At 34.7% G+C, this 13310-nt stretch overlaps 1 protein-coding gene across 1 annotated transcript in view; it reads left to right on the top strand.

Annotated features, from left to right (window-relative positions):
- The window catches only part of RALGPS2 (Ral GEF with PH domain and SH3 binding motif 2), a 120885-nt gene that overhangs the window by 58375 nt on the left and 49200 nt on the right, over nt 1–13310 (top strand). Inside the window, 2 exon segments of the mRNA XM_006088956.3 lie at nt 2036–2128; nt 4149–4275. Coding sequence (XP_006089018.1) covers nt 2036–2128; nt 4149–4275 — 220 coding nt within the window.

Raw genomic sequence — 13310 nt, forward strand, 5'->3', positions numbered from 1 at the left:
TTCACTCAGCAGTGTTACTGGATGGTTTGGGGTATATCTCTGTTGTATTCTGTTGTTTGCATATGCCACAAATTGTTCAGTATGTTTTAGCTTGGGTAGTTTTTAGATTATTGCTGTTATAAACACTGCTACTATAAAGCATTCTTGTGTCGGTCTCTTGGTGCTTATGTGAAGGTGAAACCCTAGAAATGCATAGAGAAAAGTCTACCTTCAAAGAAATGACAGACCAGTAACCTTTCATTGAATCTGATGAGAATGAACACTTTTTATATTTTGGCCATTTAGGGTTGTTGTTGTTTTTTCCTGAAATGTCTATTCAAGATCTTTGAATAATATTCTATTATGGTGTTGGTCTTTTCTTTTTATAGGAGTGTTTTTTAATATGTAACTAATTTCTAGTTTTCTATTATATACTTTACATACATCTTCCTATTTGTGGCTTGTCTTATCATTACTCTTTTCATGTTATCTTTTGACATAGATGTTCTTAGCTAAGTAATAAAACGTATTCATCTTTACTTAATTTTATTGTCTTCTTTAAGGATAGTTCATTTAAGAAAGCTCTGAGAATTTTTGTAAAAAATGGGTTTTTAATTAGCCTTTAAAAGTTTCATAGCTTGAGTATTTCATCTATGTGGAGTATATTTAATATATAATATGAATGAATTATACATTCCAGTTCATAATTTTCCATGAATAATCATTCCAGCAGCATTCTTAAAAATCCTTCTTTCTTAAAGCTCTCTTTATTTTATTTTGTCTGACAGCATCTTTTTATCACACTTGTTCTTGAAAAAATGCTATTTCAGACTTACAAGTTGTTGTTTTTTTTAATGTATTTACTCTGTTTAGGATTCCTTGAGTTCCTGGCCTTAGGAATGACTGTCTTTTAGTAATTTGGGAAAATAATCTGCCATTACGTCACAAATATTGTTTCTACCCCATTATTTTTTTTAGTATCTCCTAAAAAGTGAGATAAATGTTGGCCTTTTTGCTCTACCTTTCATGTCCCTTAACTTATTTTAAGAATTTTTAAAACTCATTGGCTTTTATGTTGCATTCTGGATAGGGCCTTCACATTTAATCTTCATTTTATTTGAGAACAACATACCTGATGTTGTTCTCCATTTGTGAGTTCCTATTTCCTTGTGTTTTTTCATTTTCCTTTTTTTTACTTGTGTTTATATTTCTTGAAACCTTATGGGAATTCTTTGAGACCCGAGTTAAGGTGGCATACTAGGTTGAGTTCTCTAGAGAAACAGAACCCTTCTCTTCTCTTTGTTCTAATGTTCAGAACAGGCTTTTTGTCTTGGAGTCGCTTGATAGGGGGTAGAACCATTTTAAATGACTGATTTTTATATAGGGCTCTTGGGATGTCAGTATGAAGAAGTCTGGGAATAATCACAAAGTGTCGAGTAGATGTCTTGGCAAACTGATGGAACCTATTGTTAGGTGCAAGTTGTCTGCAAGGAGACTATAAAAGCAAGGTCTGGTCCTGGGAAGCAGGTGGATGTCCAAGCATGAACAAGGAACCCTGGATCTGGGGATTCAGGCAGGAGGAAGCAGGAAAGTGAGGAGGACTGTCGAAAGCAGGTTTGAGCTCTAACCCTGAATAATGGGGGTATTGAGTAGGAAACCAAATCAGGATCCTTTTCTTGAAACTTGAATCTTAGGACAGAGGCTTAGTAATATTTTAGTGTAAGGAAGGAGACTGCTTGCTGGATACCAGGGTGCATGATCATACCAGGTGAACTTGATATCAGCCATATCTTTGTTTTTGTTATTATATTACCCAAGTAGAAGTAGATTGGTTCCCAGAGCTTGGGGGCAATGCCAGGTTAGAACACAGAATTTCTACTGAGGGCCAAAAGCAACTTAGGGGTAAAATAGGGGTGTTCTAAAAATAGATCTTAGCAATGAGGGTGCTAAGTATGGACACTACCAATGCCTAGATTTTACTTGTTGTTCATCTAAAGATTTTTTTTGTATTAATGCTCTTTATTTGTCACCTCTTCTCTTTTTCTTAAATCTTCAGAAACTGTATGAGCTGAATAACCTCCATGCACTCATGGCAGTGGTTTCTGGCTTACAGAGCGCCCCGATTTTTAGGTTGACGAAAACTTGGGCGGTGAGTAATCCTCCTTAAGTTAATGTAGTGCTTAGTGAGGTCAATATTATGATAATAGATAAGGATTTTTAAATTACTTTGTCCTCTGTTCTTTGAAACCTACATTTTTATGTCTCAAGTGTTTCAGGAGGCTAATCTGATAATTTTGGGATAAATTACAACTTGGTGCTTGTCTTTAAGCATCTAGACAATACTGCCTTTCATGTTTACTGATGGGAAGTGTAAATACATTTAATCATGTAAAAACTATGCTTTTGGAAACTTTTAAGGAAAATCTAAATTTTAAGTTTCAAAAAATATACTTAGTTTCCATTAATTTTTAGTCAACTTTGGGGGTTTTCCTTAGGAATAATGGAAAGCCTGAGAGTTAGCATGCTGTTATGCAGTGTTGCTACACATTCTGATATGTTAATCATATTTGGTTTTATTACCTTGACAAGGTCAGGATGTGAATTTTTACATCTGCAAATTTGTATATTTCGTCTTTGAGTGACATGATACTGACCTCAAGCTTTCTAGGTATTTTTTGTTTAGATTTATGTAAGTAAAACTTTACATTTAATTAAGTGTGTTCATATTTAATACTGTTCTTCAATGTTAAAGGGGTTAGCCTAGTGTCACTTTCACTTTTCATAGTGTCTGCAGACAGATGTTTCTTGTGAAAACCAGGGTAGATTTCTATATTGGAAAAACATTAGTATGGAAGAACTTACACTCCTCTTTATATTTTAGAAACACCTGGGTGAAGGGTTTTCCTACTTTAAAATTTATTTTTCAATAATGATGTCCTTATTCTCTTTTCTTAATTTGAATTTCATGGAGAAATGGAAATGATTATAAATATGCAGTTATGAATTCCATCTTTGAAATTTTAGGGAAAAGAATTATACTCTGATTTATATTGTGGTTTAGAAATGAGCTACATTTTCCTCAAGTTAATTTTCATTTTCCTTGAAGATATTTTTTTGTCTCCATGTATTTGCATGGAAAAGATTTTTTTAAATTCAGTAACAGCTCCATTATTAATCTAAATAAAATTTTTGGTGTTTATATTAAATTTTAAAATATTCCATACTGTGCCAGGCACTGTGTAATTTGCTTGACATAAAACAGTAAGTGATATAGACAGCCCCATTCTTATATAGCTAACAGTCTACTGGGAAAAGATAAACTGTAAATAAATAAATGATGTATCATAAATAGTGATGAACGCTCTGAAGAAAAATAAAGCAGAGTAAATGGGACAGAAGGGGAAGGAAGTATTTCATATAAAATGTTGTAAGAGAGTCTCTGATAAGTGAGAGTTGGGGAGAGACCTGGAGAAATTGAGAGAGCCATTCATGTGGATATCTGGGAGAAGAGAATTCCAAGCAGAGGTAGTAGCCAGTACAAAGGCCCCAATAATGTTCAAAGAATAGCAGGGTGGTCATTGTTGACAGTGGAGTAAGCTAGGGAGTGGTTGATGTGGGAGATGAGTCCAGAGAGGTGGCATCAAGTTAGATATTGGAGATGCTATTTGCTGATATTCAGGGCAGTGTAGATATTATTTGGGCGACTGACCTTGCTTTTCTTTTATTCTCCTTGATTATCTTTATGTTTTTCAAAGGGCACACACAACAAATCTACCCTCAAGCCTCTTAAAACAGTTTCAGTTGATTATTCAACTGTGTGGATACAGCCAGTGGTCAAAGGGATAAAAGAAAAAATGTCAAAAATCCAAAAATGTAAACCAGTTTACAAATATTGTGACCATAGTTAAATTTGTCAAGAAAAACTTGTCAACAAAAATTGCTTAACCATTTAAAATAGCAAAGATGGGAAATAATGTATTATAATTTACTAACTTAATGATTTCATATACATGTCTGATTTTGTCACTTATGTATTACCAAAATATAATTAAAGAATGTATAACTTTGAAATTAAATTCAAATTTACAGTAAATACAACACAACTTCAAGTCTTTGCTATAATAAAATAGGATTTGGAAATAACTTAGGCTTTTCTGTTTGTTTTTTAGTTACTAAGTCGAAAAGACAAAACTACCTTTGAAAAATTAGAATATGTAATGAGTAAAGAAGATAACTACAAAAGACTCAGAGACTATATAAGTAGCTTAAAGATGACACCCTGCATTCCCTATTTAGGTGAGTTGACATCACCGTGTGTTCATTATGCCTGGTTGTTGCTCTGCTTAATCAGTAATTATATAAAATTCAAGATAGTTTAAAAGTGTTTGTAACCTTTAAAGAAATTACTGGGATTATTAGGCTGAAGAGATTGACTAAAGGAATGTGTTATTACCTGGAATGTATTTTTATATTAAATTAGCCTTTGCCCTAAAGATTTTTCATAGACTATCATTTTCTGTTAAAAACAGACCCGTATGGTAAAAGAATACATTTTAGCTATTTTGTAATGCTTTTAAAGAATAAAACAGTAGTTTGCAATGAACTTTAATGCTGTAACAATATTTAGCATTAACTAAAGAAATTGACCAAGAGATTTATTGAATTTACTTTTAATATCATAAGTTCATGTTTTATACAGTTGGCAGATATTTTAGGGTGTATTTTGAAAAGTAGTCTCAGTAATGTTGGTGTTACTGTTTTTCTGGATGAAATGAATTGTTTGGCTGGGGGAATTTAGCTTTAGTGCTAAGACAAAATAAATCTGTATTTGATATATCACTTGACTAAAGATTTACCTCTTTACTGTATATTTTACAGTATTTATAAATTCCAAGAATTATTTAAACAATAGCATTATAAGATTATTTTCAAAAAATATGAATAATGTTTTTTAGATGTTTAAATAAAAAGTTTCAAGCTGTCCTTTAAAAAATGTGTGTGTAAATTTAAATATAGAAAATGCTCTATAGAATATATGTCCAGCATAAATTAAGTTGGTTTGATCCTATATAGAGAGTAATGAAATGATAAACATTTCTTTCTTGCTAATATCCCTTTTTCTCCCATCTCCACTCTGTCTTTTAACTACTCATACCAATTTTTTGATAGCTGTTTTTGAAAGTAAATCGAAAAGCCTGTTATGTGTTCAGGAGGTGCTGCAGTGTCATCTTTGATGCCTTTACATACTGTGACATGGAAGACAAAATAGAGCCAGAGGCAGTGATACTCATTCTGCCGCTATAGAGCATCAGGCTTAGTTTGTCAGGGAACTGAGGGACCTCCTAGGATTCCAGTGAAATCGGGAATGTTGTGCACCCTATGTATGTCGAAGGCAGTTACCCCTAAACACAGTGTAGATAATGGCACTACATACCAGAGCAGTGTGTCCTGTTTCTTTGATAAATGACTCAGGGCCATCGTGAGCATGACTGTACCAGAGAGCCTCTAAGCTTGGTATCAGGAGAGACATTCTGCACGTGTCCACTTTTTACTGTAGCCTTGGCTATGCCAGTCTTGAAAATGTAATTTGGGGGAGAGGAGGAATAGAGCATTTAAAAAATATCATCAACGTCTTCAAACTTTATAAAAACTTTTTGTAGCATAAAGAGCATTTAACTGACAGTTGACAACCCTCAGTTCCAAAATGGCACCACCACACTAACTTTTCACGTCATTGAACTGTCTTCTGGGAGCCCTGCTCTCTTTCCCTAGAAATACACACAGGACCAGAATCATGGTCTTTTTAAGGCCAGATGGGACCACAGTGATCTCTTCTTTACGTTTTAGAACACAAAGGTCCAGAAGGTGGATGACCTGACTCATAGATCTAAAACCTAGTTACTACAGACCCTCAACCTGAAGGTTTGATCTAGCATCTTTCCAATTATACCTGCGAAGCTCTTGTTCTAAAATTTGCTGGTTCTGTGATTGTTTTTTTATCATTGAAATGTTTTTCTCAAATTCCATAATTTGTATCTTTTAGAAATGGAAATCAGTATTATTTTCTATTGAAAAAGAGAAAATGGCAAAATAATAATAATTCTGGTGCTCTCACATCTAGTTCAGGGCCTTGTTTTATATTTTCCACAATGGAGACTTCAGGCAGGATTTGAAGTTGTCTCTGTGTGTGCATATACATGTACTCTTGATGCACATTCAGAGAGAGAAGCGTGGTTGGAGTTTAGTGGAATCTGGAAAGGTTTTCCATTAAAGAATATACCTGCTTTCTCCAAACGCTGGTCCCTGAAACAAACACCGTAATTATTTCTATGGGTTAAAGCAAAGGAGGCAAATATTGAGGTGCAGAAGTTAATTTGGAGAAAATATTAAAACCATTATTTTTCCTGTATCTTTAGTTTGGTGTCCATTGACTTTCTTCTCTCTGGTTTTCTTTAGTCTTGTATGTTCTCCTGGCCCAGAATCTTCCCTTTCACTGTCACCATGTAATTTCTCCTTCATGCCTAAGCCAGTAAAAAAGTCACCCTATTCCTCCTTTCTCCTTGCTGCTTTCTTTTGCTCAGCATGTATCCCTCTTCACTTATAGAAATTTTCCCAATAAGGTCACCACTGACTTCCACGTTGAAGTACTTAATAAGTATTTCTCAAGCCTCATCTTAAATTTGTGAGGTTGATACTAGTTATTTCTGCTTCTTGAAATTCTCCACTCGTAGCACCTGTCTCTTGGTTTACCTTCTATATTCTGGCTTTTGTTTTAATGGCTCCTCTTTCTCTGCCTTTGTCTTAAATCTATTCTAGAGGTGTCTCAGTCTACATTTTTTCTTACTCTCTACACTCATTTGGAGTGGTCTCATTCAGATTTTTCCACATATCACCTGATGACTCTCAGATCTAGACTAGACTTTTATGTCTAGCTGCCTATGTAATTCCTGAAGCCTGATAGCATCTTAGGTATTCAGATACTGATTGCATGAGATACCTGTAGTAACTCTAAGTCAGCATGTCCAGAAATAAATTCATCATTGTTCCCCTTCCTCCAAACCGGATCCCCATCTTATCTCCCAGCCTCGTGTACCAGTGACCATGGTGTGGCATTGTTTACACTGCTCCCCCACACTAGAAACCTGGGGGGGTTACTGAATTTCTCCTCTTCATCTACTTCTCATATTCTCTGTTGAAATGAGATGCATCTTTCTGAGGGTTATCCAAAATTTGAAATCAAAAGGGGGAAATGGCAAAGTACTTAGAGGATATACATTGTAATATCTATATAATTTTATATATTGGAAGTCTTCATATATTATTCATCCCTTTATTAGTTTGTGAAGCGTCTGAGGCTGTGATGTAATTGCGCAACATTTGGCATAAATATTTGGTAGACTTGTGAAAGGAAAATGAAACATTTGTCAGATAAATTATTGTGACTCAGTTTAGCTTATTTCCAACATGAAAATCTTTTTAATATAGTATTGATTTTGTTTTATAAAGCAGATCTTGAAATTAAATGTATTTCCTCTGTCAGAACACACATGCTTTTCTTAAGGAAATGTGAAGTATTTTCAACTTATACAGCCGTGACTACCTGATTTATTTACATCATAGACAGCTGGTTCTTTTTTTCATTCCTGATCTTCAGTTCCAGAGTGTTCTGAAGAATGAAGATTTAACAATAGTTTATATCCTGGTAATATTTACTTTGTTCATATTTTGTTCTAATTTAAAATGAATTAGGGTCATGATTTTTTAATTCAACTTGTCTTGATTTTAGAATCCTTTACCCCTCATAAGAAACAATTGCCAAAAATGTCAACATTTACAAAATGCTGTATGATTGATAGGACAGAATTTACTCTGAAGACATTTGAAAGATAACATTCATTATGGAAATTGGTAGTTTCTGTTTAACTGTCCCTCTTCAAGCATACTGAATTTGCATAATGCTACCCTTTATTCCTTATGTCTGCAAAGGTTCATTTGCAAAGATGTATCAGCCAGAGGAATCTGTAGTGCCTAGAGAGAAGGTAAAGACTCATGACATGTTTCTTAACATGAGAGATGTGATCCAAACAGATGGTGTTTGCCCCTAAAAATCATGACCAAAACTGACCATTCTTTGTGAAACTTAAAAAAGGAGGTGGAGTTTTATATGCTGACAAACTCTTTACTTTGATACTGCCAGATTTATCCATAATTCAATGTGGATTCAATTCTACAAAGTAGAAAATGTTTTTTTGGCTTTCAATTCATCATCCCTTGAAAAGTTGTCTCTTCTGTTGGTTCTCATTCAAAGTAAAAATTAGCCTGGACAGACAATACAGTAAATAATTCTTAGAGCAAGGATACAATTTTTTTGGAGAGGAATAGTTTGGCAAATCTCAAGGAAAAAATTGTTTTATATGAGAATTATTGCTTAAAATCTGAAAATCATTAACAGCATTCATTTGTTCTTGTCATTGAAGAACAATCTTAAGGGGTTTATGGAAGAATTTGGCATAGGAAGTTTTACTTTGCTGGAGAGGAAGAAAAGCAGAACATTGTGCAAAAATAATTTAGTTGTATGAAACCTGATATCTTTCATGTGCATTTTCTAGCCTCATTTCTATTTTACGTAATTTTGGGAAGATGCAGTAGCTCAACTGGCTTATGTTTTCTGGGAAAGAAAGCATACAGGGTGGGTCAAAAGTTGGTTTACGTTGTTTGTATTGAAAATCATACAATAATAAATAAATAATAATACAATAATAAAATTCAAGTTTTACGTACTCACAACTATAAACCTACTTTTGCCCCACCCTGTATTTTTAAAACTCTAGCGATAAGTAAATTGTTGCAGTTCTATATATTGCTTTCTATTAAGTAGAAGCCCAGTTTTTGTTAAGCTTCTGCCCTTCTGTGGGACACAGATACCTTGTTTTGGTGTATCTAGGTATGACTCCTTGCTCTTGTAGGGAGAGCTCTCCCTCCCACATGCACTTAGTTTTTTATTTAATGTGTTAGATTTTCATAATAGTTCCCCCTTTTATTTTTTTGAGAAGAGAAAAGCTGTTTTTAGAATAGCCCTCTGTAATACAGTGCCCTCTCCATCCCCTGTTCTCTGAAAAGCATCATTTTATTTTCATCATGATGTTTGCATTAACCTCTATCCCCCTCAGCCATGTGTAAGCCCTTCTTCTTTTTTCTTTTTTAATCCTCACCCGAAGATATTTTTCCATTGATTTTTAGAGAGAGGGAAAGACAGAGAGAAATATCGATGTGAGAGAAACACATCAATTGGTTTCCTCCTGCACAGGCCCAAGCCAGGGAGGAGCCTGCAACCGAGGTACATGCTCTTGACTGGAATCAAACCTGGGACTCTTCAGTTCGCAGGCCAGTGCTCTGTCCACTGAGCCAAACCAGCCAGGGCTGTAAGCCTTTCTTTGTCTTGGTTCAAGGCTTTGTCCTTGGCATCTAGAACAAAAATAGGCACTTAGTAATATTTGTTGGTTGTATTAATTAATTAAATGATTCTTTTCTGGTTCTTCCCATTGGTCCTATAATTTTATTTGTGTGGCATTTTTGTATACATTAACTCCTACCCACTCCAGTTTTCTTTTGTTGCATCAGCTGACTAACCAGTATTTGCTTAGCAGTAGGCTTGGTGCTAGATACATAGCAGTGAATGAAATGGGCTTTATCCCTGCCTTTATGGAACATCACAGCTCTTCAATACCATGGCTCAGGTTGCTATTACAGCCTTGTGAATCTTCTCTCCTATCTCCTGTTTCATGGAAGTGGTACATACATGTCATTGCCAGGCCTTGTTTGAGGTGTCTTCATCTTAGCCAATGGAATGTTTAAAGCATGCCTAAACTTAAAAGGAACTTCAGGTTTTATCTGATCCTTTTATTTTTCAGTAGGTTCTTTCTATCTTGATCTCCCAGTAAAATATGGTTCTTTAGTTTACATTAGTTTTAGAAACTTCTATTAACCAATGTACAAATATTTTCAAAAATAATAGCTTTGCACTCACATTTTTATGCAGATAATTTCAACAAAGTCCAAAGCTTTCTGCAGCTCTATGGGTATTGAGGTGTGTGTTTTTTTTCCTTCCTCTGTGGTAGAATCGTACTTGGTGGAAAGTATAAAAGGCTCTGAACTGATCTCAAAAATGCCTAATGGTTAAAAAATGTCACTGGCATTCAGTATTTAAAGAGTGTTACTCCGTTTTCCTTGTCTTTGGTTTGGTTTGTAGGTAATGTACACCATGGATTGCTTTACCTTACTCTTCTCAGTAGATTATATATTGTATTCTAGAACAGCAATCAGGCATGTTCAGGCATTTTCTTTTGAATCCTGAGAATGAGCTCTGACCAAATGGCAGCTAGCCTAGCTTTTTCTTTGGCCAGAATTACATCCCCATTTTCCATTACCTCATTTATATCCTTTTTTGCCCTTATTCTTTTTGTTTGGTTTTGTTTTCCTGCCAGTTTTCTTTTTCTTTTTAATTGCTTTATTAATTAAGTATTACATGTGTCCTTATCCCCCGATTGCCCCCCCAACCTCCCACTCATGTCCTCACCCCCCTATTGTCTGTGTCCATTGGTTAGGCTTATATGCATGCATACAAGTCCTTTGGTTGATCTCTTATTCTTTTTATATATTTAAAATTCCTCTAACATTCTTTAATGGTATACATAATTTCTGAAGTTTATTTTAGATCACTCATTAGCTTATGATATAAAAAGGCTGGAGGTGGGGTTGCATTAATTTCTTTCCCTTGTTCATATTTTTCTTTAAGAACCTATCTCTTTAAAAAAAATAATAATGCATAGCAACTATACAGTACTGCATCTCACTCATAAATATAATGTGATTCCCAAGTTCCAGCAGCTTTTCCAGTGGTGCTTCCAACTGTTGATTTTTCAATAATTTGTAATTTTTTTAAGCAAAAAATTGGAGATTAATAATAAAAATCTTTTTCTTTGAGATATCTTTATTGATTTCATAGAGTAAAGGAGAGGGAGAGAGAGAGATAGAAACATCAATATTGAGAGAGAATCATTGATCGGCTGCCTCCTACACACTCCCTTCTGAGGATTGAGCCCACAACACCGGCATGTGCCCTGACTGGGAATCAGACCGTGGCCTTCTGGTTCATAGATTGATTCTCAACCACTGAGACACACCAATCAGGAAATAATAAAAGTCTTAATAATTAACATTTATTCAGTACTTAATACTATATGCCTGATGCTGTGTACTTAACAATAAATTAATTCTTAACAATTTATAAGGTGAGTGATATTATTCATATTTTACAAGTGGAGAAACTTAGACAAGGGAGGTTAAATTAACTTATAAAGATAAGCATTTTAAGTAATTCATTTATAGTTCAAGAAAAACAATATGAAATTATATCAATATTTTGGCAGCTGTATGTAGATTGAAACTTTTAGTTCATTCTTTAATCTTCCTTATAATTATCTATAGAACTACAACATAATAACTGTTAACCCCACTGATAAAATTGAAAAGTGAGCTTATTTTTAGATGGCTTTTTTGGAGGTAGAGGGTGGGATTATGGCATAAGTGGAAGCAATCCTTTCTTACTTGGTTATCTTTCATAGACCCTAAAATAAAAGACTAAAAACTTGTTAGGGTGTAATAATCTTTTAACTTACTATTAAGTATATAAAAATAGTATTACATTACATTTACAAATAATTTAAAACATTTTCATGATTGCAGAAGTTTTTACAGGCTTTTTATATTATTACCAGGAGGAGACCTAAGAACAATAATGCTAGAAGAATTAGTATTCTCATATGATAACTCTCAAGTGAACATTAGACCGAAAATTTGGTCTTTATACTCTACCAGGCTTGAAACCTAAGAATATGTTTATTTATAGATATTAACTAAATTTCAAGGTGGTGTCTAATATTGGCATTATCCAAAATCTCAAGTTTTAAAAGTCGACTTTACAGATGCCAAGTTTCCTAGGTATTGATGGCCTCTCACTGAGAATGGCAGAGTCTAAATCCTTTCTAGGATAAGCTCCATTTCATTTATTAAGAGTAACTGACATAAAGAGTCTTTCGGTAAGCCAGTTCCAAAGTTATAGCTCAATCTTATTGAAGGTAAGGCAACCACGTTTTTATTCCAGGTAACCTGCGAAGTAGCTAGCTACTAGGCCTTTCCTACCACATAGGCAACCTGTCAACTCTCTCATAAGATCTTCATTAGGCCCTCGCCTGTATATCTCAGTGGTTAGAGCTTCAGCCGTGGATGGAAGGTTCATGAGTTCGATTCCCCATCAAAGGCATGTTACCTGGGTTGCAGGTTCAATCCCCAAGTCATTGTGCTTACAGAAGGCAACCAATCGATGTTTCTCTGTCTCTATTCCTCTCCCTTTTTTTCTCTCTAGAGTCAATGAAAAACATACCCTTGGATGAGAATTTAAAAAACAACAACAAAAGATCCCCATTAGGCTGAAATTCCTACTATGGCTATTCTTGCCTTAATTTTTATTTTTATTTTTTTATGGTTCAGTCTTTTTCCTATCTGCCATAATAGCTGACATAGCTCTATTAGGTTATAATGAAGATCATAGGCCAGTGTAATTTTGTGCCTGAAAACTTCGATATTATTTCTCTTAACACACGTATTGATCACTTACTCTGTGCAAGGCACCATAATAAGTATTACAGAAAGTACGTAGATGAGTGGTAACCTGATAGCTACAGTCCACTGAGTCCATACTGTGTCAGGCATTATTCTAAATGTTTTGCCACATGTATTACGTCATTTGATTTTCACACTAATCATGTGGTCTAGGCAAGGTACTGTTATTATCCCCATTTTATAGATAAGAAAATAAATTGCCCAGGGTAGCCCAGCTAGTAGATGGTAGAGTTGGGTTACAAATGCAAGTAGTTTGGGCTTTAGAACCTACCCTCAGTCCTTACATAACACTGCTTCTTGTTCCCTCCTCTCAAGGAGCTCACTCGCATAAGTTGTCCTTAGCTCTCCGGACACTCCGGAACAGAGCTGTGTCAGCTCTCCGAAGGAGAGGAGAAGGCCCAGCAGCCAAGGCAGTTTAACATTCAGCCCAGTTTTCTAGTTTGTTGGTTGACTTTCACATCATTCTAGTGTTACTAATATTCCTCTTCTGTGAAAATTCTATAAGACTTGCTTTGATGGAGTTTTGGATGTTCACATGATATGCTACAGTTGTGTCAAAAAATGAAATACCCTAGTAAAGTATTTTTTAACTAAGATTTGATATAACAATTAGATATCTAATTCCTCCCAGAAATCTTACAGCAGATTTT

Source organism: Myotis lucifugus, unplaced genomic scaffold (genome assembly GCF_000147115.1).
Source record: "Myotis lucifugus unplaced genomic scaffold, Myoluc2.0 scaffold_54, whole genome shotgun sequence".
Taxonomy (NCBI): domain Eukaryota; kingdom Metazoa; phylum Chordata; class Mammalia; order Chiroptera; family Vespertilionidae; genus Myotis; species Myotis lucifugus.